This window comes from Phyllobates terribilis, unplaced genomic scaffold, assembly GCF_046119375.1.
Source record: "Phyllobates terribilis strain yellow unplaced genomic scaffold, ASM4611937v1 Scaffold_7__3_contigs__length_470593459, whole genome shotgun sequence".
Lineage (NCBI taxonomy): Eukaryota > Metazoa > Chordata > Amphibia > Anura > Dendrobatidae > Phyllobates > Phyllobates terribilis.
In genome coordinates this window covers 387665250-387693122 of record NW_027362767.1, presented here as the reverse complement: position 1 = coordinate 387693122, position 27873 = coordinate 387665250, and the positions used below count along the sequence as shown (strand labels likewise).

At 44.6% G+C, this 27873-nt stretch overlaps 1 protein-coding gene across 1 annotated transcript in view; it reads left to right on the top strand.

The window, feature by feature from the left end:
• The window catches only part of LOC141153248 (cytochrome P450 2G1-like), a 121225-nt gene extending 93760 nt beyond the window's left edge, over positions 1–27465 (top strand). The window contains exons 8-12 of the mRNA XM_073637950.1: positions 2746–2874; positions 19610–19645; positions 21283–21330; positions 25272–25410; positions 27284–27465. Of these exons, the coding sequence (XP_073494051.1) occupies positions 2746–2874; positions 19610–19645; positions 21283–21330; positions 25272–25410; positions 27284–27465 (534 nt within the window). The remainder of the gene's footprint in view (positions 1–2745; positions 2875–19609; positions 19646–21282; positions 21331–25271; positions 25411–27283) is intronic.
• The last annotated feature ends 408 nt before the right edge of the window (positions 27466–27873 follow it).

Sequence of the window (27873 nt, the reverse complement as noted above, 5' to 3'; positions counted from 1 at the left end):
TACCTTTTACTGGTGGTAGTTCAGGCACATCCCGGAGCACTGTAGGGTGAAGAGTACATATCAGGATCCTCCCCAATGAACAGGTGTAGGGCCTCCTGTTTCTTGTCTCTGCGTAGTAAGTTTCTGACCTGCCTGAAGCTAGGCCTAACTTTATCTCTGTCCTGCACCGGCTGACGTTGTGGTAGGGCCTTCTCTTTGAGTGCACGCTCCCAGCTTAAGGGGCCTATGTGTCTCCTGGCTCTGTTACGTATCAGCTCTCTGGTGAACCTGGGACCTGTAGTTCTCCAGGGATTCCGGTTATGCCTTACTGGGTTGTAGAGATCCCAGTAAGCTTGGACCCGGTGTCCGGTATATGTTTCGGGGTGAGCTGGGTAAGCTCCTCTGCCCCCACTGCTACTCACTTTCCACTTGCCTTCGGCCACACTCTGGCACTCACTAGGCTACTCACACTAACGGCAGCTTGCCGCTCTTCACCAATCTTATGGCGCCTGCACACCTTGGGCTCACTTACTTGAGCTCCTGAGTCTAGACTGGGCTTCAGGACTGCTGGAGGCCTAGCTTGCCTACACAGCAACCCACGTGCTTTTCTGCACACACAGCTTTTCACTCTCTGTGCACTCCAGACTAACTAACTGCCTAGCTCCACCTTCCCTATTTATATCCCTAACGGTCTCCCTCTGCTGGTCTGAGGTGGAAGGTGGAGATGTGTGAATGTTTATGGGGGCCTCTTGTGGAGGATTCCATTAATGTACCCTTCTAGGATCTGTGGTACCAAGCGCAGCTGGGCACCACAGCAGCCATCCTAGTACTCCTGTGAAGAAGCCCATTTACAGGCTGAGCTTCATAAATGACATTCATTAACACTATATAATACAATACAGTTAGTCCTCGGGTTACGACGGTCTCGAGTTACATCGTTTCATGGTTACGACGCTACCTCAGCTGCCCCTCTTGACTCAGCTGCCCCAGTATCTCCAGCACCTTCTGCAGCTTCCTCCCAATAAGTAAGCCTGTTCTCTCTTTGGAATTGTTATCTTTGTTTATTATAGTACTGCACACTGTTTATTACTGTTACAGCACTACAGTTCAGTATTTCATTATTAAACGTACTGTACTGCACAATATTTTACTATACCTATGTTTATTGATAATTATGTAGGGTACTGTGTTAGGATAGGTGTTTGGATAGGCTAAGTGTTTGCAGTACTGTACTATTATTATGGTACAGTACTGTATGAACCTATGATCCGACTTACGTCGAAATTCGGTTTACGACGCCGCGTAAGAACGGATCAACGTCGTAAGTCGAGGACTACCTGTACTATGATACAGGAATATATAAAACAAGTGATGAAAGGATCGCAGGTTCAAGTCACCTAAAAGGACTAAAAATGAAAGTGAAAATTTTAAAAAGTATAAAAAAAAATTTAAAAAATATAAAAATTAAAATCACCCCCCTTTTTTCTTATTAAAATAAAGGAATAAAAAAATAAAATAAAAACATATATAATATTAATTAACCCATACAGTAAGTGCTGTAACAAAAAAAGAAACACATAAAGAAAAACATCCTATTTACCCCAAAATGATATTAATAAAAAATCAAGTGATCACACTTTTCCATTGCCAGAAAAAAACAAGTTACAGTTCTCAGAAAATGGTGACAAAAAACCTACTTACGGGAATTTAAAATGAATGTGGTAAAAACAAAACTCAAAAAGCAATAGTAGAATTGCATTTTTGTCATCATTTTACCATACTTGGAATTTTTTTCCATTTTTAAGTACATTACATTGTAAATTGTATGGTGTCATTTAAAGTTACAACTTGCCCCACAGAAAACAAGCTGAAATAAGGCTATGTTGATGAAAAGGATAAAAAAAGTTATGGCTCTTGGAAGAAGTGCAGGGAATAAAATAAATGTACAGAAACGAAAAATCGCCCAGTTCTTAAAGGATTAAGCTCCTTCCTTTTAGAAGCCAATTATCAATTTTGCACATTTATTTCTTTGGTTCATTTCTTCCAAGAGTCATAACTTTATTTTTAACTTTCTGTTCACATAATCATATGAGGACTTGTTTTTTTGCTGGACGAGATATAGTTTTTATTGGTACCATTTTGGGGACATGAGGAGACCGAAAAACAGCAATTTTGGCATTTTGATCTGATTTTTTTCCTATGTTTATCTTATCAGTTAAATGATTTTGTATTATGGTGAGACTTTTATGGATGCAGCGTTATCAAATACAGTATGTTTATTTTTTATCACTTTATACTGTAGTTTTAAGGAATAGAAGGATAAGGCTGCGAGATGATGGCAACAGTTTCTGATCTCTCGATCGAACCACTTAAATTACACTGTGTGCAAATGATGCCCATTGTTGATATAGAAAGACTTATTTTTTAGGGGACGAGGGGTATGAAAAAAATGCAATTCTGACTTTTTCTGTAATTTTTAATATTGTTCGCTGTTTGACTTAAATACCATGTTAAGTTTACTTTTAAGGGATACAGGTTTTTTTCTACTATGAATGCAAACTTTAATTAGTATTTAGAGTTTGCATCACTGTAATCTATTTTAAATTAATTTCTTGTCTGAACACTGCAACATGGACATACAGTTAGGGTAGAGGGGTAAAGGCTAAGTTTTATGTCCCAGTTAAGAGAAAAACTATTTATGAACTGTTTACTATTAAGCCATGATGCTGTATTTATAAACTGCAAATTCCATATGCTATAATAAAGGTGTATATCTTGATTGCTGCTAAACTCCATGGTGAGATTGATCAAGTGATTGGACGAGATCGGGTACCAAATTTTGATGACAGGCTGCAAATGCATTATATGCAGGCAGTCATCCACGGGCATTTCTTTGTATTGAGGAGTCGGGAGAGTGCTACTGACAGAATGATCGTTCAGCCAACAGCTTTCTAATGCACAGTATATGAGGGGTGCTTACTCTAGTAAATTTCTGCCCTGAATCTCTGCTCCAGGAAAAGAAAACTCACCTAGCTGTAAAACTGGTTAGAAATAGTGATGAGCGAGCACTAAAATGCTCGGGTACTCGTTGCTCGGGTCGAGCAAATTGGAATACTCGAGTGCTCGACCCGAGCAATGAGTGCAATGTAAGTCTATGGGAAACTCGAGCATTTTTCAGGCAGCTCCCCACGGCGGTCTGCAGAGGGCCTAAAAATTGCCCAAATTGATGGAAACAGTGCTCAAATGACATGGGAACAGCATGGGGAAGACCCCGGGAAGCATTTCTGACTCCCAGGTCACTTCTGTCAACAATGTTGTCAGAGTATTACGCCACTTTTACGGACTCACAATAAAACATACAAAAACGAAACCAACATGGATTTTCCTGGGAAATATGTTAAGGAACATCATTTCCAGGGTAATGACTTGTATATAAGGCAAAATAAATAACCAAAGCCAAAAATATTCCTCCACAACTTGGGCTATGTTCACACGTAGCGTTTTTGATTCGTTTTTGCACTTTTGCATTGCTTTCAACCAAGACAAATGCATTCACTGGGAAATGTCATTTTAACATTTTACAACCTTATCTGGCCATGTGCTGTGTGACACATCATCAGACACATGCATACAGTGCTGAAAAGACATGGGAACAGCATGGTGAAGACCTCTGGAAGCATTTATGACTCCCAGATCACTGCCTAAAAGTGTGCCCATCATAAGTGATCCTTGGCACATGCGAAGATTCCTCCTGCCATGCATCTATCGTTGCAGACTTGCAACAATCACGTCCTTGTCCCAGTGCAGCGTTCAGTGGTCCCTACCCCATTCCTTGGAATGCAGCCAGCCTCTCACCCACCCACAGGCTGCAGTGCTATACTGCCAAATTTTTGACAGCTGTTTGCACTTGAAATGTGGCCTTTTAGGCTCATGGAGGCAGAAGCTGTCCACAATCTTATGGCGGCGGCGACAGGGTATCCATACTCGGTCCCCAGCCGCCACTATTTCTCCCAGTATCGTCTCCGCCTTCCACAAGCATGGGTCCCACAACATTAACCGGGCCCTCCCCAGTGCACTTACTGGGAAGGACAGCCTAACCACAAACACGTGGACAGGAGAATGTGGCCAGGGACGGTACAGAGCCAGTCCACAGCTTTTTTTGCTGAGTTGTATTTCACCACAGCCATATTCTTTAGCTTGGTGAAAGGACTTGGGAAACCATATCTACCCAGCTGTCATTTCTCCCAGGAAGTCCTCTAAAGCTGCTTTCACTTGAAATGTGGCCTTTTAGGCTCGTGGAGGAGGAAGCTTTTCATAACCTCATGCTGGTGGCGGCCTGGGTGTCCATACTCGGCCCTGAGCCGCCACTATTTGTCCCGGTATCGTCTCCGCCTTCCACAAGCACGGGTCCCACAACATTACCTGTGCCCTCCCCAGTGCACTTACTGGGAAGGACAGCCTAACCACAATCACGTGGACAGGTGAATGTGGCCAGGGATGGTACGGAGCGAGTCCATAGCTTTTTTTGCTGAGTTGTATTTAGCTCAGTGAAAGGACTGGCATAGAGGGAAACCGTATCTACTCTGGGTGTCATTTCTCCCAGGAAGTCCTCTAATGCAGCTTGTTTCAGAAGCAATGACAGCCCATCCAACATCAATTCGCACTTGTCGGTGGTGCTTTGACACACAAACATCTTTCTTTGCGCATTTCATTTCATGACTACAGAGTAGGGCAATGGCCTGATCTGCAATGCGGTTTGAGAAATAACATGCATAAGCACGTCCGATCCACATTAAAAAAGCAGCCATAGAGTGTCCGGGAACCTTCCCCCACACTTTTCTTAGCCAGGGCTGCTTCTCGGCAGGGTTGGACGGTCCCACCAGAGAATCCTTGGGTGGGCCCTGGCTTCTACCTCAGGAGAGTTCATGATAGCACAAACTTTGCAGCTGCTATGGGGCTCTTGAGTAGGGGAGAAAGGTGAGCCCTCAGAATCAAATCCTCTGGTGGGCACAATGTTTTTCAATCTGAAACAGCTTCTCAGTGGGAGTTGTATTTCACCACAGCCATATTCTTTAGCTCGGTGAAAGCACTGGCATAGAGGGAAACCGTATCTACTCCAGCTGTCATTTCTCCGTCATCAGGTTCCGCCCATTGTCACACACCACCATGCCTGGCTGTATGTTCAGTGGTGAGAGTCACAGATCAGGCTGCTGTGTTACAGCTTTCAACAACTCTGCAGCGCTGGGCGATTTGTCACCTAAGTATTAAGCATGTTATCTTCAGCACAGCCTATTGCCGCTTGGCCAAGGCAGTGCTGCAGTCAGGGCCTGCGTCAGCACCCAGTGCACCCGGGCAAATGCCGGGGCCCTGAGCAGGGGGGGGGGCCCCTCACCATCGGGCACCCCGTGCGCTATGGGACCCGTGAGCGGAGGAGAGCGGTGTCAGCGCCCGCTTCCCCCCGCTTGCTCAGGGCCCCGGCACCCGGCACAATACTTACCCCACCCCGTGCCTCCGCAGCAGGTCCTGCATCCTTTGCGGCTGTTGCACTGTGACGTCTTTACACCGCGCTCTCTCCTGAGCAGTCACAGCGCAGAGCGGGATGAGGCCGGCGACGCTGGAGTCCGGAGCAGCGGCAGCAGGTGAGACGTGAGGTGAGTATTTGATTTTTTTTTTATTGTATGGAAGCCTGTGGCAGTATAAGGGAGGGGGTGAGGTGGGGGGTGTGACATCCTGCATGGGGCATTATATGGGGTAGTTGTGTGACATCCTGCATGGGGCAGTATAAGGGAGGGGGGGTGTGACATCCTGTATGGGGCATTATAAGGGGGGGATGTCATCCTGCATGGGTCATTATAAGGGGGGGTGGGTGACATCCTGCATAGGGCATTATAAGGGAGGGGGTGTGTGTGACATCCTGCATGGGGCATTATAAGGGAGGGAGGTGTGTATGACATCCTGCATGGGGCATTATAAGGGAGGGGGGTGTGTGTGACATCCTGCATGGGGCATTATAAGGGAGGGGGGTGTGTGTGACATCCTGCATGGGGCATTATAAGGGAGGGGGGGTGTGTGACATCCTGCATGGGGCATTATAAGAGAGGGGGGGTGTGTGACATCCTGCATGAGGCATTATATGGGAGGGGGGGTGACATCCTGCATGGGGCATTATAAGGGAGGGGGGTGTGACATCCTGCATGGGGCATTATAAGGAAGGGGGGGGTGTCATCCTGCATGGGGCATTATAAGGGGGGTTACATCCTACATGGGGCATTATATGGGGGGAAAAGCCTGCATGGGGCATTATGTGGGGGAAACAGCCTGCGTGGGGCATTATGTGGGGGGAACAGCCTGCGTGGGGCATTATGTGGGGGGAACAGCCTGCATGAGGCATTACGTGTGGGGAACAGACTGCATGGAGCGTTATATGGGGGTCAGTATTCTGTATGGAGCGTTATATGGGGGCCAGCATCATGCATGGAGCGTTATATGGGGGCCAGTATCCTGCATGGAGCGTTCTATGGGGGCCAGTATCCTGCATGGAGCATTATATGGGGGCCAGTATTCTGTATGGAGCGTTATATGGGGGCCAGTATCCTGTATGGAGCATTATATGGGGGCCAGTATTCAGTATGGAGAGTTATATGGGGGCCAGTATCCTGCATTGAGTGTTATATGGGGACCAGTATCCTTTATGGAGCATTTTATGGGGGCCAGTATACTGTGTGGAGCGATTCGCTGGTTTCTGAGCTATTGTGGAATTTACAATAGATATCACTCATGTAATGTAAGAAGTGAAATCTTTGCATTGTACTATATATATATTTCTCTTCGGTATCTGTGCATCATGAATCGTGGTATGTGTTAAAGGGGCCCACTAAGACTCTTTTGCCCGGGGCCCACAAAAACCTGGAGCCGGCCCTGGCTGCTGTGCTGTCAGCTTGTGACTGATGTGGTCATTTCCGAGATGGAGGAGGAGGAGGTGCATGAGCTGAACAATGTGATTACATTGAGGTTAAATTGGCGACTCTGTTTTTTAAACTAAAGAAAGATCCTATTGTTTTGGGTTTTTTTACCTTATTTTTTAAGACAAATGCATTCAATAGGAAATGTCATTTTAACATTTTACAACCTTATCTGGCAATGTGGTGTGTGACACGTCATCAGACACATCCTGTTTCATTTATGATGGAGGGACTCTGAAAGTCATAAAGCCTATTTTTATAGGGTCATCAGACGGCCCTTACTATTCTTAAAAAGCCAGCAGTCGGCCCTCGCTATTGTTAGAGAGCCATCAGCCGGCTATACTTTGCTGTTCCCATTATTAACAAGTGGGTCTACTATACTGTTATTTCGTATGCAGTGACTGCAAGGGCTGCCAAAAATTTGGACGCAACCCAATACCCCTCTGAAGAGACATAGAGGAGGGTCTCAGTAAAAAAAATGTTCCCATTATAAAGGAGCGGATCTCCCATAGTGGTAATGCCCATGCTGTGACGGCAAGGGCTGCCAAAATTTGGGAAAAACCCCACTAAAAATTTAAAGACACACAGAGCAGGGCCACAGTAACAAGGTACGACATGTTCCCATTAGAAAGGAGAGAGTCTGCTATACAGTTATAGGGTATGCAGTGAGTCCAACAGCTGACCAATTTTAGGAAAAACCCCACTAAGAATTTAAAGACACACAGAGCAGGGCCACAGTAACAAGGTACGACATGTTCCCATTAGAAAGGAGAGCGTCTGCTATACAGTTATAGGGTATGCAGTGAGTCCAACAGCTGACCAAATTTAGGAAAAGCCCCACTAAGAATTTAAAGACACATAGAGCAGGGCCACAGTAACGACAAATTCCCATTAGAAAGGAGAGGGTCTCCCATAGTGTTGGCCTGTGCAGTGAATGCAAGGGCTGCCAAAAATTGTGAGGCACTCCAATGCCCCTTGGAAGAGACTTAGAGGGCCTCATAAAAAAATGTTCCCATTAGAAAGCAGCGGGTCTCCTATACTTGTAATGCCCATGCACTAAGTGTATGAGCTGACAAATATTTACCCCTGGGGGGTATACATAACATACTGTATAATTATTTTTTTTTGCGGGCATCATAAACATCCTTTAAAAAAATTATGTGGGTGTTGCATCATGGACCACGGTCATCCTGGTGATATGGTGGTGGAGAATGAGAATGAGGAGAAGGAGGAGGACAAGAGCAAATATCCAAAATCAGGAAGCGTATACTCATGTGTGGATGTGAAGAGGTGCATGGGAATACACCTCCAAAAAAAAGACACCAGATTTGAGTTTATGTTACGCTGCTATCATTCGGTGGTGTTGAGAAGTCTGGCCCAATCCAGCCCTTGTTCATTTTTATAAGAGTCAGCCTGTCAGCATTTTCAGTTGACAGGCGGATGCGCTTATCAGTTATAAATCCACCAGTGGCACTAAAAACCCGCTCTGATAAAACGCTAGCGGCAGGGCAGCCCAGGACCTCCAAGGCGTAGAGAGCCAGTTCATTCCACGTATCCAGCTTGGATACCCACTAATTATAAGGCACAGAGGAAACACGGAGTACATTGGTACAGTCGGCAAGGTACTCTCTCAGCATCTTCCCAAACTTTGCACTCCTTGTGAGAGTACCCGGCACCTCAAGGCCTGTGTGATGGGAGGATCTGAGAAAACTGTCCCAGAACTTTGACATTGTTCCCCTGCCTCTGCTGGATTGCATTTGTGTCTCTCTTGCCTGTACTCCTTGGTTGTCCAACGAACTGTGACCTCTGCCGCTAGCGTTTTTAGATGGGAATTTTTTTAATAGTTTCGCAACAAGTGCCTTCTGGTACTGCCCCATTTTTGTAGACCTGTCCGCCTCAGTAATAAGAGATATAAAGCTCTCCTTGTAGCGTGGGTCTAGAAGTGTCACCAACCAGTAATGATTGTCACCCAAAATTTTGAGAACGCGAGGGTCATGGGAAAGGCAGCGTAACATAAACTCAGCCATGCGTGCCAGACTGCTAACAGGCAAGACTTCCGTGTCCTCACCAAGAGGATGACTGCTCATGCTCTCCTCCTCCTCCTCCTCTCTGTCCTCTGGCCATCCACGCTGAACAGACGGTATGACAGTTGTGCAGGTAGTACCGTCTATAGTGCATGAAACTGGCTCCTGTTCTTCCCCCTCCTCTTCCTCTTCCTCATTGTCACCCAATCCACATTGGGATGAGATGAGTCTGGGCTGTGTGTAATCACCCTGTAAGGTTCCTTGCTCCTGCTCATCATGCTCCGCGTGCAATGCATCCTCTTTGATTGTGAGCAGAGAGCATTTCAGAAGACAGAGAAGCGGGATGGTGATGCTAATTATGGCGGAGTCCTCAAAGTTTTGGAGGATGGTACATATGTCTGACATCCATGTACACTCCTGAGGTCTTATGTGTGGAGTCTGAACTGAATACCAATGGTCTTGTTGATGCTGGTACTCAACAACTTCCCTCTTCTGCTCACAATTCCTTCCCAACATCTGCAGTGTAGAGTTCCAATGCGTGGGGACATCACATACCAGTCTGTGAGGCGGAAGCTGCAAACTCTGCTGAAACACGGCAAGGGCGGCGGAAGCTGTAGATGACTTTCTAAAATGGGCACACAGGCGGCGTACTTTAACAAGCAGATCCGGCAGCTCCGGGTACGATTTGAGAAACCGCTGAACCACGAGGTTAAGCACATGGGCCAGGCATGGTACATGTGTGAGCTAGCCTCGCCTCAGAACCGCCACCAGGTTCCGGCCATTGTCACATACGACCATGCCTGGCTGTAGGTTCAGCGATGTGAGCCACAGATCTGCCTGCTCTTTCAGAGCTGTCCAAAATTCTTCAGCATTGTGCGGTTTGTCACCTAAGCATATTAGGTTCAGCACAGCCTGTTGCCGCTTGGCCGAGGCAGTGGTGCAGTGCTTCCAGCTTGTGACCGATGTGGTCATTTCGGAGATGGAGGCTGAAGAGGAGGAGGAGGCTGAGGAGGATGAGGTGCAGGAGCTGTAGACAGTGGGGTCAACCCTGATTGACCTAGGGCCCGCAATGCTTGGCGTTGGGAGGACTTGTTCCGTCCAAAGGTCCGACTGGGTCCCGGCTTCCACTATGTTAAGCCAGTGTGCCGTCAGCGAGATGTACCGTCCCTGCCCACAAGCACTTGTCCACGTGTCCGTGGTTAGGTGGACTCTCCCTGTAACTGCGTTGTTGAGGGCACGGCTAATGTTTTGGAACACGTGCTTGTGTAATGCGAGGATGGCACACCGGGAGAAATAGTGGCGGCTGGGGACCGAGTACCGAGGAACGGCCGCCGCCATCAGGTTGTGGAATGCTTCCGTCTCCACGAGCCTAAAAGGCAACACTTCAAGCTCAAGCAGTCGTGATATGTGGGAATTTAGTAGTGTGGCCTGTGGAGCACTGGCTGCGTATTTGCGCTTGCGTTCCAAGGAGTGGGGTATGGACAACTGAACGCTGCGCTGGGACAATGACGTAGACGTGATTTCCTGATGCTGCTACTTGAGAGTGTGCAACGACAGGTGCAGAGCAGGAGGCATTTTTGCATGCACCATGGACAGGGGATTGGCTTGCATGCACAACAGGGGAAGAAGCAATGGTGCCACCCACAGACACTGTTCCTGGACTCTGGGGTTCGGCCCACAAAGTCGGGTGCTTTGCTGCCATGTGCCTGATCATGCTGGTGGTGGTCAGGCTGGTCGTTTTTCCAAACTTGCTGATGCTGGCCTGGCAGGTGGTGCAAATGGCCTTTTTGGGGTTATCGGCAGAATCTTTAAAAAAACAACCAGACTCAGGAAGACCTAAGAGTTGTACTGGCAACTTCCTTTGTGTTGGTGTTACGGGGAACGGTAGCCTGCCTTCTTTCTGCGGCCACCGCACTGCTTCTTCCAGCCTGTTCGGCTGCTCTGCCTCCCTCCACCTGTGTGCTGCTCTCCTCGCTCTGCATGTCCTCCTGCCAGGATGGGTCAGTTACTATATCAGCCACCACCTCGTCTTACACTTCCGCACTTTGGTCCTCCTCCTGACTTTCTGGCAATTGTGTCTCATCATCGTCCACCTCTTTTGACATTTTCCCACGGTCGCCTTCGTGTGACCGTGGCTGCTCAAATATTTGGGCATGCGATCTCCTCTTGCCCCGCTTCAAGTGGACCAGGCGAGAGGCCCGAATCTATAAATGGGAAAGTGAACAGCTCTTCGGAGTGTCCAAGTGTTGGATCAGTTGTCTCTGGGCACTCGGCATGGTGGGAGGAAGGAGGTTCAGGGTGAGGAATATGCGGTATGCGGTCCAGACTCACAGCTACTGAGACTTGATTGTGTGGAAGGTGGTGGTGGTGGCTAAGTGACTGGAAGCATTATCTGCTATCCAACCAATAACCTTTTCACACTGCTCTGTGTTCAATAATGGTGTTCTGCGGTCCCCTATTTATTGGGACAGGAAGGTCTAGCAAGAAGATGTGGGTGTTTGTTGTGGCACAATTTCAGCTTGCCCACAGCCTCTGCATGAACCATCATCACCATCACGTCCAGTGAGGACAATATCTTCCACGCTCACAACAAATCACTGAATGTGGAGCGAACTTATATGTGATCTGTGTGATGGAGAAAACAGAGTTTTAAATACCTGGCCTCTAGGTAAGTAGTTTGAACAGCAAACTGGTATGAATTGGTTCACTGACACACTGAAACAAATTTTTAATGGAGGCCAGAAATGGCAGTATTTTCTGAAAACGTATATGTGATCCGTGTGACGGAGAAAACACAGTTTTAAAAAGCTGGATTTTTAGCTCTGTAATATGGAAAGGACCTGGCTGTATTCTGCAGTGCCAACAAGCAAATGGCGCAGAAAAACTGTGTTCTCTGGATTGCTTTTTAAGCAAATAATGAGGAATAAGATCAAAAAAAAAATTTTTACTGGCCTCTGAGACCTGGGCCTATTTCTAGAAATATCTAACAGCAGCAGCAGACAAAACTGGAATGGAGCCTCTTGTCCTATGTGCACTGCAGTCTGCTATATACCCTGCCTGCCTGCCTATATACACTGCCTGCCTGATATCTCTGCAGATAGATTAGTCCTCAGAAGGACTGTTTGTTGAGATGGATATATGTCTCTAATATAGTTTGGTACACCTACACTAACTAGAAACAAGCAAATCTCTCCCTAGCCCAGCAGCACCTCTCCCTACACTGTCTGATCCGGAGTGACTGTGACGAGCATGGCGGCGCCAGGTCTAATATACACCTGATGACGCTGTGCGGCCAGCCAATCACTGTAATGCCACAACCAGCATGGCTACGGCATTACAGTGAGTGGCAGGCAATCCCTGCATGTTCATTGGTGCTCTAAAGAGCGCCAAACATGCAGGGAGGAGACCTGAGCTTCCGCCGAGCTACCCCGGAAATACTCGGCAAGTGCCGAGCATGTCGAGCAGTGAGATGCTCGGACGAGCACCGAGCAGTAGCGAACATGCTCGCTCATCACTAGTTAGAAACATTCTACCAACAGTAACATTGCCCATGAGGTCAAGAAGAAGACAACCCCATGTGGTAGTGACTTTAAAACCTTTCTTTCTGATATTTTTTGCATTGGACCTTCTTACAATAAGTTACTAAAATGAATCCAAGCATCCAAATATTTCCCTTGTTACAATATAGCTTCTTTATTGCGTCCTTTTTGAAAACCTCGGCATTCGCCATTCAAACATAAATAAAATCGTTAATGCGTTTCAGAACAATGTCCCCTTAAAGGAGTTGTCCAAGCTTGTTGTCAATCATCACAGTGCGTACTGGCAGGATTATTCGGTGAAGGAGCCGGGATTGTGCGATCATGTGACTGCAGGTATCGATTTGCTAACTTTTGGCCACATTCCAACTAGACATGTCTTGCCTCACTCAATTCACTTGTATTGAGCTATGCCGCACAAATCTAGTCAATACATGACCACATATATGCCAATTGCCCGCTTCCAGGGTTGGCACCGTAGATCTTGACAACGCGCAGTGTGCCCATTGTGATGATTCACAAGTCTGCAGTCACATAGAATGCCCGCAGACTTGAACCGCAAGCCTGTATAACTCCTTTAACTGTTTATTTTCCTCTCTTGCTGACCAGGCATATTTCAAAAATGTTTCCGCTTTTTTTCCTGCAATACGTAAGGCTTAATTTTTATGTCATTTTTATATTCCCTTTTCTTTTTTTCGGGGAAAATGTAAAGCAAAATAGGAAATACATGTCTATTTTATTTTTATAATTATAATGTACCACTAAAAACATTTAAAATTGCGTTCTCTTTTCTGTAGAAATTATTTTTATATATTGGACATGTTTTTTCCATGGGGGCAGGGCTAGAAACAGTGATTATAACTGGCATTGTCCTTTTTTTTATGCTTTTTTCTATTTTATTTTTGCAATTTTTATTTGGTTATTTTTTTTTAATTTATTTTATACACTGTGCCCCCTGTAAAGTTTTAAAAGACCTGGGTGGATTTTTTACCTATTAATACACTATTTTTATTGCTGATTTCCCCTGTAACTCGAGCTTATTTATTAGCCCCAGTTACAGGGGAATTTCAGGCTTCTGACTATAGCAGAGATGTCTGGGTTTCCTAGGACTCTGCAGTTCAGAGATCGTGATGATACAGAGATAGAGAAGGTAAGCATTGTAATAAAACATGTTTATGTCCTCTCTGAGGAATAAGACTGTGTGTGACAGATAGCTTCAATTCCCCACAGCTTCATGATCTTGTGAAAGCTGCTTAGACTGCATTGACATTTTAGAATGTCAGTGCAGGGTTAAGTGTGGACTGCCCAGAGTTTTATAGTCAATGGGCAGTCCAGAAGTAGTTAGCCATTGCAAGATCTTAGTCAGCATATCAGTAAGGGTTCGCTCACATCTGCGTATATAAACTCGCTGAGACACTCAGCCAGAAAAGTTGGCAAGTGTCAAGTGAGTGTCATGTGTTTTTTTTCTCACATAGCATCTGTATGTCATGTGAGTGCTATGCGAGTGTGCTTTTTTTTCTCGACTACCATCCCTATGAAATGCGTATGCAATTGGTATGCAATGCGTTTTTAACATCAGCTTTTGCATACGCTAATTGTCTGTCATTTAAAGCTATTTTACAAACTAGTAAAGCAGTCTTATATACAAATATAGATAGGATAGATGGCATAAATAGGATAGATGCCCTGTAGATATTTAATGTCACAAGCCCCCTACATATAATAAACTAGCACCTTTTAGTGCCTTTCATGTGGCACTGAGGGTGTTTAGCCTTACTAAACCTATTAAATAATTAATTTATAAAAAAATAGCGTGGGATCCCCCTTATTTTTAATAAGCAGCTGAGGGAAGGCAGACAGCTGGGGGCTGGTGTTATTATTCTGGGAAGGGGCCACTATCCATGGAGCTTCGCAGCCTATTAGTAACAGCTCACAGCTGTCTGCGTAGTCTTTGCTGGTTATAAAAAATGGGGGACCCCCCCTAAAAGTGATATGGGGTCCCCCTATTTTTAATAACCAGCAAAGGCTAAGCAGACAGCTGTGGGATGATATAAATAGGCTGGGAAGGGGCCATGGATTTGTACACAATTCCTGAAAGCTGAAACCATCCCAGTTCTTGCATGGCCAGCATACTCACCGGACATATCACCCATTGAGCATGTTTGGGATGCTCTGGATCGGAGTATATGGCAGTGTGTTCAAGTTCCTGCCAATATCTAGCAACTTTGCACACCTATTGAAGAGGAGTTGGAATACATTTCACAGGCCACAATCAACTCTATGCAAAGGAAATGTATTGCACTGCATGAGGCAAATTGTGGTCACTAGTGATGAGTGAATGAGCTCTCCTCTGCTCGGTACTCTCACGAGCATCACAGTGCTCGACAAGCTCGGCGCTTGGCGAGTATTTCCAGATTGCTTGGGCGGGAACTTGGGTCCCCTCCCTGCATGTTTGGCACTCTTTAGAGAGTCAATGAACATGCAGGGATTTCCGTAGCCATGTTGGTTGTGGGCATTACAGTGATTGGCTGGCTGCACAGCATCATCTGGTCTATATAAGACCTGGCGCCGCTATGCTCGTCACAGTCTACCCTGGACACAGACAGAGTAGGGAGAGGTGCTGCTGAGTCAGGGAGAGATTTGCATGTTTATAGTTAGTATAGGTATTCCACAAATATATATATATATATATATATATATATATATATATATATATATATATATGAACTAACAGTCCTTCTGAGGTCTAATCCAGCTACATATATTCAGTGGTGATAGCAGGAGTTAGGCAGGCAGGCAGGGTATGTAGCAGACTGCTGTGATACAGCACACGAGGGTTCATTGAACATCCTGTTAGTATAGGTATTCCACAACATATATATATCCATCTTAACTAACAGTCCTTCTGAGGACTAATCCAGCTGCATATAATCAGTGCTAGGCAGGCAGGCAGTGTACGTGGCAGACTGCAGTATATGATACAGCACAAGAGGGTCCATTGAACGCCCTGTCTGCTTCTGCTGTAATAATTACAGATATTTGTAGACATAGCCCCAGATATCAGGGGCCAAGGCAATTCTTTTTTATCTTAATCCTGGTTATTTGCTTAAAAAGCAATCCAGAGTACACCATTTTTCTGCTCCATTTGCCTGTTAGCACTGCAGAATACAGTGAGATCTGTTCCATATTTCAGCGATCAAAATCCAGAAATTTGAACTGAACGTGGAAAATATTGGCCTCCTTTTCAATTCTGTTGCAGTATGTCCGTCAAGCTATTCACACTAGGTCCCTGTGAAGAATAGTATTAGTAAATTACAGGCCTGCTTTTTAAAACCGTGGTTCTCTGTCTGACATATCACCTATAAGAGTGTTCCAAAATCAGCCATTTCTTCCATTTTCATTTCATTGCAGTGTGTCAGTCAAGCTATTCATACTAGGTCTCTGTGTAGAATAATATTAGTAAATTACAGGCCTGCTATTTAAAACCGTGGTTCTCTGTCAGAAATATCACCTATAAGAGTATTCCAAAATCAGCCATTTCTTCCATTTTCATTCTGCTGCAGTGTGTCGGTCAAGCTATTCACACTAGGTCTCTGTGTAAAATAATATTAGTGAATTACAGGCCTGCTATTTAAAACCGTGGTTCTCTGTCAGACATATCACCTATAAGAGTGTTCCAAAATCAGCCATTTCTTCCTTTTCCATTCTGTTGCAGTGTGTCGATCAAGCTATTCATACTAGGTCTCTGTGTAGAATAATATTAGTAAATTACAGGCCTGCGATTTAAAACCGTGGATCTCTATCAGACATATCACCTATAAGAGTGTTCCAAAATCAGCCATTTTTTCCATTTTCATTTCATTGCAGTGTGTCGGTCAAGCTATTCACACTAGGCGTCTGTGAAGAATAGTATTAGCAAATTACAGGCCTGCCATTTAAAACCGTGGTTCTCTGTCAGACATATCACCTATAAGAGTGTTCCAAAATCAGCCATTTCTTCCATTTCCATTCTGTTGAAGTGTGTCGGTGAAGCTATTCACACTAGGTCTCTATGTAGAATAATATTAGTAAATTACAGGCCTGCTATTTAAAACTGTGGTTCTCTGTCAGATGTATCACATATAACTGCGATTCAAATACAGCCATTTGTAGTGAAGGTGGAAAATATTGTCCTCCACTTATGGATTGTAGCAGTGAGTCAGTGTACACCACTTTACAGCTCCATTTGCTTGTTTGCAGAATACAGCCAGATTTTTTTAGTTTTATTCATATTACTGTATTGTGGAAGCAGAGGAACTTTTTTCAATGATCAGACACACGTGACCATATGACTGCCGTAATAGTACAGAAATTTTCTGGAGCGTTCCAAATATTCCACTCCTTTTAAAGTCAGCCACCTGTGTTTTGTTGAAGCAATTGACACTTTGTCGCTGAGAAATACCATACTATTATTTTACTGTCTGAAACCGTGGCCATCAGACGTTATCCCATATGACTGTTCTAATAATCCAACAATTATTGTGAGTGTGTAAAATATTACACTCCATTTAAAGTATTGCAGTTGAGGGTTCAAAACTATTCTCAGTTGGCCGCTGACAAATAGCATATCTGTGAACAATGTTGTCAGAGTATTAAGTCACTTTTGCGGACTGCCAAAAAATAAAACATACTACAAAACAAGCTAAAATGGAAAAAATGTTAAGAAATGTTCTTTCCAGGATAATGACTTGCATATAAGGCCAAAGAAATAAAAGAAAATAAAGTTATGGACTTTGGAAGACATTTATGCGACCAGAATGAACGCTCATCTGTAACTGGTGATGATACCAACTAGCAGCAGCACCTGTTCCTATTGTAAATGCATAAATGCGTCTAACAGTGTTATTGATAGGGAATGGAAAAGATTTTACATTTTTTTGGGCAGCACCAGCAGCACGCAGTATAAGGCAATAATACCTGGCTCGATCGGTGTAATACGCTATCCATACTGCGATACCTCACCCATAAAAGAATTTCAGATGAGACAGTTAATATTCTAGAACATAGAATCTATTTGAATTGTCCTTCCCATTATTAAGGAGTGTGTCTCCTATACTGTTATTGCATATGCAACAATTTCAAGGGCTGTCAAAAATTAGGGCACACTCCAATACACATTTGAAGAGATGTAAAAAAAAAAAAAATGAATAAATAAAAACACAGTATGATCTTTCTTTAGTATAAAAACCAGACTCGCCAATGTTATCTCAGTGTAATCACATTGTTCAGCTCCTGCACCTCCTCCTCCAGTTCGGCCTCCGTCTTCGAAATGACCACATCAGTCACAAGCTGAAAGCTCTGCAGCACTGCCTTGGCCAAGCAACAACAGGCTGTGCTGAAGATCACATGCTTAATGCTTAGGTGACAAACCGCCCACTGCTGCAGAGTTCTTGAAAGCTGTAACACAGCAGCCTGGTCTGTGGCTCTCACTGCTGAATATACAGCCAAACATGGTCGTGTGTGACAATGGGCGGAACCTGGTGAGGAAGAAATGACAGCCGGAGTAGATACTGTTTTCCTCTATGCCAGTCCTTTCACCGAGCTAAAGAATATGGCTGTGGTGAAATACAACTCTCACCGAGAAGCAGTGTCAGACTAAAAAACATTGGGCCCACCAGAGGATTTGATTCTGAGGGCCCACCTTTCTCCCCTACTCAAGAGCCCAATAGCAGCTGCAAAGTTTGTGCTATCATGAACTCTCCTGATGGAGAAGCCAGGGCCCACCCGAGGATTCTCTGATGGGCCCTTAAAACCCTGCCGAGAAGCAGCCTTGGCTAAGAAAAGTGTGGGGGAAGGTTCCTGGACACTTTATGGCTGCTTTTTTTTTACTGTGGACTGGTTCCAGCAATCTATAAGATTGAAATCTATGATCCTTTCACTGGCTCCCCATTGGCCAGAGACTTCAGTTGAAAACCGTAACCATGACATGCAAAGTCATCCACAACCTGTCTGCTCCATATATCTGTGACCTAGTCTCCCGCTACATACCTGCACACAACCTCCGATCCTCACAAGATCTCCTTCTCTACTCCCGTCTTCTCTCCTCTTCCCACAATCGCATACAAGATTTTTACCATGCATCCCTTTTACTCTTGAACTGTGTACCCCAAAAAGCTAAAGACCCACCGACAAGCCTACAACCTGCAGGAACCCTCGCTCCACCAAACCGCTGCACGACCAGCTGTACCCTCACCTAGTGTATCCTCACCCATCCCTTATAGACTGTTTGTGCACACTCACGGGCAGAGAGCTCTTGTACCAGTCAGTGATTTCTTTTCACATGTAAAGCGCAATGGAATAAATGGCGCTATAATAATAAATAATAATCATTATCCTACTTGTACTCTGGGTCAATTGATGGCACTTTCCTGGTGACTGCCCCTAAATTAATTTGTTTTGGCAGCTTTTGGTCCCGTTTGAAGGTGCTGTGTATACATTTGGTGTTGGCACCCATTGAGTCCAATGGCATTTGGTAATGTTCAGCGAATATTCGACAATTACATTGGCGAATATTGCAAAAACGGCGATTGTAATCCAAAACAAATATTGAAAAATTTGCTCGTCTCTAATTAGTACCACCCTTAAAAAAATTATGTGGGTGTTGCATCCTGGTCTCCCTGGTGATATGGTGGTGGAGGATGAGGAGAAGGAGGAGGGCGACATAAAATAGAATAATTCCTAAAGGGTATACCCATGTATGGTGGTGAAGGGGTGCATGGGAATAGACCCCCAAAAAAATAACCACTAGATTTGAGTTTATGTTTGATCCTATCATCTGGTGGTGTTGAGAAGTCTGGCCCAATTCAGCCCTTGTTCATTTTGATAAGAGTCAGTCTGTCAGCATTTTCAGTTGACAGGCGGATGCGCCTATCAGTTTTATCAGTTATAATGCCCCTGGCTGCACTAAAAACTATCGCTGACAAAATGCCAGCTGCCAGGACCTCCAAGGCGTAAAAAGACAGTTCATGCCATGTGTCCAGCTTGCATCTTCCAAAACTTTTCCCTCCTTGTCAGAGTACCCCGTGTATCAGGGCCGGGGTGTTGGTAGGGTCTGAGAAAACTGTCCTAGACCTTTGATAGCGTTCTCCTGCCTCTGCCACATCTGGTTTGTGTCTTCCTCGCTTGTACTCCTTGGTTGTCCAATGAACTGTCTGACTGTGACCTCTGCCACCAGCATTGTCAGATGGAATTTTTTTTTGTTATAATTCTTCAACAAGAGCCTGAACTTAATATCTCCAAAAATGAACTCCTTCGGTTTCCTCCCTCTATTAACCTACCTATACCTGACTTTGCAATTTCCTATAGGTGCTGCCACCATAACTTCCACTCGGCACGCTTGCTATCTTGTACTCATATTTGACATACAACTTTCCTTTATTCGACGTGGAAAATCACTCACTTGCTCATATCACCTGCACCTTAAAACTTCTCCAGACGTCGACCTTTTCTTACCTTAGATGCTGCAAAAACTCTTACTGTCGCTCTTATTCACTAGTGCGACTCTCTTCTAATCGGTCTCCCTCTAAACAAACTGTCTCCTCTCCAATCCCTTCTGAATGCAGCAGCCAGAATCGTATTTCTATCAAGCCGCTTCACCGACGCCTCTACCCTGTGCCATTCATTGCGCGGGTTAGGTTAAACGATCACTACAGAATACAATACAAACTCATCTCTCTCACCCACCAAGCTGTCCACAGTTCTGCACCGGCCTATATCTCTTCCCTCATTTCTGTGTATCACCCCTCCTGTGCTTTCCATTCTGCAACTGATCTAAGACAGACATCCTCCTTAATCAGAACCTCACCCCTCCATCTCCAAGAATTTTCTCGTGCCGTGCCAGTTTTCTGTAATTCCCAAAATGCATACAATGCGATGCTCACGGTAAGGGCATGGGAACATAAAGTCGGCCTTGTGTGCCAGACTGCCAACAGCCAAGACTTCCATGTTCTCACTAAGAGTATGATTGTCTATGTTCTCTTCCTCTTCCTCCTCATTATCACCCAATCTGCATTGAGATGAGATGAGGCTGGGCTGGGTATCATCACCCTGTATAGTTGCTTGCTCCGCCTGCAATGCCGCCTCCATAATTGTGAGCAGTGAGCATTTCAGTAGACACAGAAGCGGGATGGTGACGCTAATTATGGCATCATCGCTGCTCACCATCTTGGTGGAGTCCTCAAAGTTTTGGAGGAGGGCACAGATGTCAGACATCCATGCCCACTCATCAGCTCTTATGTGCGGAGGCTGATCTTAATGCCGACGGACATGTTGAAGCCGATACTCAACAACCACTCTCTGCTGCTCAAAATCATTTCAAACATCTGCAATGTTGACTTCCAACGCTTAGTCACATCGCACACCAGTCAGTGAACTGGAAGCTGCAAACGCCGCTGAAGCCCTGCAAGGGCGATGGAAGCTGTAGCTGACTTTCTGAAATGGGCACACACGTGGTGTATGTGACATGCAGAAGTAGTGCTGTTGCAGAGTGTGACATGAAGAAGTAGTGCCGTTTCTTTAAAAGCATTCAGCAACTATTAGAAGTAACACAAGTACAGGAGACAGGAAGTGTTGTGCTCCAGAAGCATCCAGCAACTAGAGGGGTTAACACAGTCACAGGAGAAGGGGAGTGTTTTAGCAGATCCCCAGGGGGATTGTGGGGAAGTTGTTTACTGTCTGGCTGGAGCCCAAGAGAAAGGTGGCTTATGATCTGTATCTCACAGAAGGCAAGGGAACAGAATTCAGGTCAGGAGGGAAGCTAAACATAGGTCAGTTAGACTCCCTGAGCTAACAGTGTGGAGTATTATTGGCCAGGAAGATAAGGACGGGAAGGAAGCCTGTCATAGAGATCATCTCCCTCATCACACCCTCCCCCCCTCTATCTCCATGCAGGATAAAGAATGCTGTGTACTATTGAGTCCTTGTGAAGGAAAAGCCTGTGGTTGTGTATGCATTAAAACTGTGCTGTACTGTGCCACAGGATAATAGACTGTGTACTGCTGTGCTGAAAAGGAGACTGTTCTGTTATTACTGGATCCTGTTGCTCAAAGAGACATTTGCATTGCACTGGCCATGCCTCATTAAATGTTACTCTTCTACCGTTTGTGAAGACTCTTGTCAGACTGTGGTAGGGACAACTGAACGCTGCAAAGGGACGAGGACATGGATTGTGATGGTTGCAAATCTTCAATGTCAGGTGCAGGGCAGGAGGCATCTTTGCATGTGCAATGGACAGGGGATTGGCATGTACACACAACAGCGGAAGAGGCAGTGGTGTCACCCGCAGACACTGTTTCTGGACCTTGGTATTCAGCCCAGCTAGTCAGGTGCTTTGCTGTCATGTGTCTGAGCATGCTGTTTTGGTTAGGCTGATAGCTTTGGTACTCTGGCTGATGCTGGCCTGGCAGATGTTGCAAATGGCCTTTTTGTAGTTATCTAAACAGTCTTTAAAAAAGAACCAGACTCGGGAAGACCTAACAGTTGTACTGGCAACTTCCGTCGTGTTGGTGTTCCGGGGAGCAGTTGCCCGCCTTGTGTCTGTGGTCACCACACTGCTTGTTCCTGCCTGTTGTGGTGCTACGCCTCCCTCCCCCTGTGTGCTGCTGTCCTTGCTCTACATGTTCCCTTGCCGGGTCGGGTTAGTGACTTCATTGTCCACCTCTTCATTTTCCACTTCCGCACCCTGGTCCTCCTCCTGACTTTCTGTCCATTGTGTCTCATCAATATCCACCTCTTGCGACAGTATTTGCACTTTACCACCGTCTCCTTCAGGTGACCATGGCTCCTCAAATCTCTACATGCGATCTTCTGTTGCCCTGCTCGAAGCTGGCCGGTTAAGAGGCCCAAATTAATTGATGGAAAAGTGAACAGCTCTTGTTGTAACCCTGGACTCTAATCTCTCCTTCAATCGACATATCCAAGCTCTTTCCACTTCTGAGCGGACCGAGCGAGAGGCCAGAATTTATAAATGGAAAGATGAACAAAACAGCTCTTCGGAGTGTCCAAGTGTGGGATCAGTTGCCTCAGGGCACTCGGAATGGTGGGAGTCAAGAGGATCAGGGTGAGGAAGATGCCAACTCCAAGTAAAAAAACCTCCCAGATCCACACATTCCTCAATCACGATTTTACAAAAACACTAGTGCACGCGCTCATCATCTCACTTCTCGATGACTGCAACCTCCTGCTCTATGGCCTCCCTTCTAACACTCTCGCTTTCCTCCAATCTATCTTAATGTCACGCCAGGTGATAGTGCAACACAGAGAATAGCGCTAGGTGTGAGTACAACACAGAGGGGAAAGGGGAATGGAGCCAGACACTAGGGAAAGGGGGGAGTGGTGACCTCCTAATCTGGACTAACGTCACACTGACTCCCATAAATGTCCCTATACAGCCTCCGCAGCTGTCGCCGATCACGTGCCTCGCCCTGCTGTCCCTGTCGAAAGGCTACAACTAGGGGTGGAAGGAGATTAGCACTAGTCAATCTCCGCTAGCAACTAAAGACAATAGGGAAAGACAAAACAAGGGAATAATGGCTTAGCTTTAGATGAACACCAACAGTGCACATGGCCTCAAGACTCCAGAGAGGACGCGGTGCTGTTACAGCCAAGATCCAGGAAGGAATGCGTATAACCGGCGACACCCACCTGGAGAGACCAGGTATATATACACCCAGGCCAGAGGGAGGTAGTCGCTGGGTCCTAAGACAGCTTCCTATCTAGGAAGCTGTCTGCAATGCCAAACGTGGAGATCTCCTACAAGCCACCGCAGGGCGACTGTCTGTCACCTCCGACACACCCGTGACACCAAAATTCTGTTGCCCGACTAATCCACCTGTCCCCTCGCTATTCCCTGGCCTCTCCTCTCTATCAATCCCTTCACTGGCTCCAGTTCAAAACCCTAATACAACATTTTTCACGTGCATCCTTTCTACTCTTGAACTGTGTACCCCAACATATCAGACTCTTGCCTACTGTTGAAACCTATACAAGGAAGCTGAAGACCCACCTCTTGCGACATGCGTAGAACCTGCAGTAACCCTCGCTCCACCTTACCGCTGCAAGTCCAGCTCTATCCTCACCTACTGTATCCTCACCCATGCCTTGTAGACTGTGAGCCCTCGCGGGAAGGGTCCTCTTCTTTCCTGTACAGTCGCTGTCACATTTTTGTTCAAGATTATTGTAATTGTTTTTGCGATGTATACCCCTTTTTCACATGTAAAGCGCCATGGAATAAATGGTGATAAACTAATAATAATAATGTGATCCCGACTCACATCTACTGAGACTGGACCATGTGGAACACAGGGTGGTGGTGGTGACAAACTGACTGGAAACTTTATCTGCTATCCAACCAACCTTTTCACACTGCTCTGGCTTCAATAGTGGTGCTCTGCGGCCCCCTAGAAATTGGGACAGGAAGGTAGTTCGACATGGTGTGGGTGTTTGTTGTGCTCCCTCATCAGGCACAGTTTCATCTTGCTCACGGCCTCTGTGTGCACTATCACCATCACCATAACGTCCACTTCCCCGTCCCTTAACACACACCTTGTCCATTTTAAATGGAGTTTAAGATTTGTCACGTTGCCAAAAATGTCTATTATTAACACAGTAATATAGGATCACGTCTGATGAGATGACCACAGTTTTAGGCAGTGCCCTGGGAGTCAGAGATGCTTCCAGGGGTCTTCCCCATGCTGTTCCCATGTCACACACCACATGGCTAGATAAGTTTGTAAAATGTTAAAATGACATTTCCTGGTGAATGCATTTGTCTTTGTTTAAAGCAATGCAAAAGTGCAAAAACACATCAAAAACGTTACGTGTGAACATAGCCCAAGGTGTTTAGGAGCATTTTTGTTTTTGATTATTAATTTTGCCTTATATACAAGTCATTACCCTGGAAAGGATGTTTATTAACATATTTCCCAGGAAAATCCATTTTGGTTTAGTTTTTGTATGTTTTATTGTGAGTCCGTAAAAGTGGCGTAATACCTCTGACAACATTTTTGACAGCAGTGACCTGGGAGTCAGAAATGCTTCCAGGGGTCTTCCCCATGCTGTTCCCATGTCATTTGAGCACTGTTCCCATCGATTTGGGCAGTTTTTAGGCCCTCTGCAGACCGCCGTGGGGAGCCGCCGGAAAAATGCTGGAGTTTCCCATAGATTTACATTGGGCTCGTTACTAGGACCAAGCACCCGAGTATTCCAATGTGCTCGACTCGAACAATGAGTACCCGAGCATTTTAGTGCTCTCTCATCACTAGTGGTCACACCAGATACTGACTAATTTTCTGACCCCCCCAGACCCTCCAATACTGTAAAACTGCACATTTTAGAGTGGCCTGTTATTATGACCACCATAAGGCACACCTGTGCAATAATCATGTTGTCTAATCAGCTAATCAGCATTGTGATATCAAGAGAATTAGATGAGAAACTAATTGGCATGTGACTGTTACTGCGCAAATTGCATACATGTGGTCACGTGTCAACTGTTCGAACATGCAACAGATCGGAATAAAGATTTCATGATCTGAAGTCACATAGAGTGACTGCAGAGATTTATCTGGAGCCCAGAAAACCCCTTTAAATTACACTAATTTGATGTTTTTTATCTATTGCAATTTTAGATTAAAAGCATCTTCTTTTTATAAAAAATAATAAATAATCATATATTCTTATATTATGCTAGCAAAATTCTTATAATCAATTTGATATGTGTCTTCATTTCCCAGGGTACACCCATTTACCCTTTACTCTGCACCATTCATCGGGACCCCAAACATTTTTCTTCTCCATGGGAGTTTAATCCGAACCATTTCTTGGATGAGAGTGGCAAGTTCAAGAAGAACGATGCATTGATGCCTTTCTCAGCACATAGCTCTTATTTTTTTATTTTACTTGTCTAGCTTTGTTATTATAATTATAACAGTCTTCCTCTATTCTTCGGACCATGATGTCTTTCTCCAGTGATTGCTCTCTTCATATGATTTGTCCAAAGTGGGCAAAGTCGTGGCTTTTTGATCCTTGTGTCACTGGTATACCGTGACAGAGAGGACCCAGAAGACCGCGGTGTCTGGTTTCAGAAACTCCTGCATTGGATAGAAGTACTTCACCATCTTATTAAACAGTGCAGGTTTTTCCTTGCTAGCAGTGCTAGGGTTAGTCTGTTCAGTTGAAGCTCCTGGAGCTTTCCTTCCTGTATTAACTCAGCTGTTCAGTGTTGGCCACTCCCCTCTGCTATATATGCTTGCCTCTGGCACTTAGGGATTGCCAGTGTTAGTTCTTACTGTCTGGTTCTGGAGTTGGAGGTGTAGTTTGTGGTTGGAATAGGTGTTTTGGAGATTTGTCAGGATATTGTTGCTTGGAGTTTTGTCTGTGTGTACATCCTCACCCTCTCCTATTTTGTTTTCCTTCCTTTAGCTCACCTATAGTTTTTACTGCCTGGTTCTGGAGTTGGAGGTGTAGTTTGTGGTTGGAATAGGTGTTTTGGAGATTTGTCAGGATATTGTTGCTTTGTTTCTCCTTCCTTTAGCTCCCCTATGTTCCATCCAGTTGTTTGGTGTGTGTATTTTGTATGGTTGATATTTTCATTTATCCCTGTCAGTCTTCTCTTGTTTGTCTGGTTAGTGTGTTCGTATACACTTCAGCTTCCCACTACCCTGGGTGGCGAAGGGGATAAATGATATAGGAACATATCATATATATAGCATAGATATAGGAACATAGCAAGGCACATGAACCTGGCGTCTCCACCTTTAGGAGTAATCTGAGGGACAGGGATAGACTAGTTCGCCCCTAGTTCTAGGGATCTGGTTAGCGCCTATAGTCCCAACCCCATCATAACACCTTGCTTCCAGTGACATGTATGGCTTGATTTGTTCCAAAATTGATTTGGCTGTTCTTCTTGCCATCCATGGTATTGATAACATCCTTCTCCCACACCACATTTCAAAGGCGTCTATTTTTCTTCTGTCTTGTTTGCTAATCGTCAAGTTTTCGCATCTGCACGTTACCAAAGAAAAGACCAGACTATGTATGAGCCGTGTCTTCATCATCATTGAATGAAATGATCCTCGATTTGAAGATCTTGTCCAGCTCTCGTTAGGAACTGGAATCTATAATTTATGATAAAAAAATTAGAATAATCTTGAAACTTAAAAGATGGTGAAGAATTATTTTAGTATAATGAGTGCGAGTTTCAGACAGGAACCTAATGATTCTACTGAGCCAAACTCACCTCTAGGACCTTCCCCATTATTGAAAGGTCCTGAGTCTATATTTTAGTTTTTAAGGGTTAATGATGCATTGCTTACAAATCTAGTTTCGTATATATTGAACTTAAATCACCCTAGCACTTCAAACCCTTCCTTCCAATTTTCAATTTTGCACATTCATTTTTTTCCTATTCTTTTAAGTGCCATAAACTATTTAGTACTTTTGTATGGCTAGCCTCAATTTTGCTAAATTTACACAGAGCAAATTACATACAAAACCAGACTAAATTCTGGAGAACAAGGATTTTTGCAAAATTTTAGTAGAATTCAATTTCACTCAAATAAATTTGCCCATCTCAATGGTTACCTGTACTGTGTTAGACGAGACCTTCTTGATTATAAAGTTTAATGGAACCGGATGGTGAACGTCCTTCAGGAAGACATGTAAACCAAAAATTCATAAATGGTAATTGACCTTTGTAAAAAAAAATTTACATTTGTACTATCTGTGAGATCTTATATTTCTTTTCCAGGAAAGCGAATCTGCCCAGGGGAGAATTTGGTCCAAATCGAACTTTTTATCTTCCTCACCACCATCCTGCAAAACTTTGAACTGATTTCCTCGACTAAATTCGAGGAGATTGAAGTTACAAAAATGCAGGGATTCTTAAATGCCCCCATTAAAATCGAGCTGTCATTTCTACCCCGCTAGATCCAATATACTTTGGACTTCCCAGACAATATTTCTATTCTCTAGAGTATGGAAAATAAGGAAGTTTAGGAAATTTAATCTTATTGCATTTTACTCGTATATTGTTACTTTTCTGCATTACTGCCAATATTACTAAGCTGTGATCATCACTTGTACTACACTGTGTGCAGAATTATTAGGCAAGTTGTATTTTAGAGGATTATTTTTATTATTGATCAACAACTATGTTCTCAATCAACCCAAAAGACTCGTAAATATCCAAGCTTAATATTTTTGGAAGTTGGAGTGGGGTTTTTTTTAGATTTGGCTATCTTAGGAGGATATCTGTTTGTGCAGGTAACTATTACTGTGCAGAATTATTAGGCAACTTAATAAAAACCAAATATAATATTGTTTATTTTCACCTGG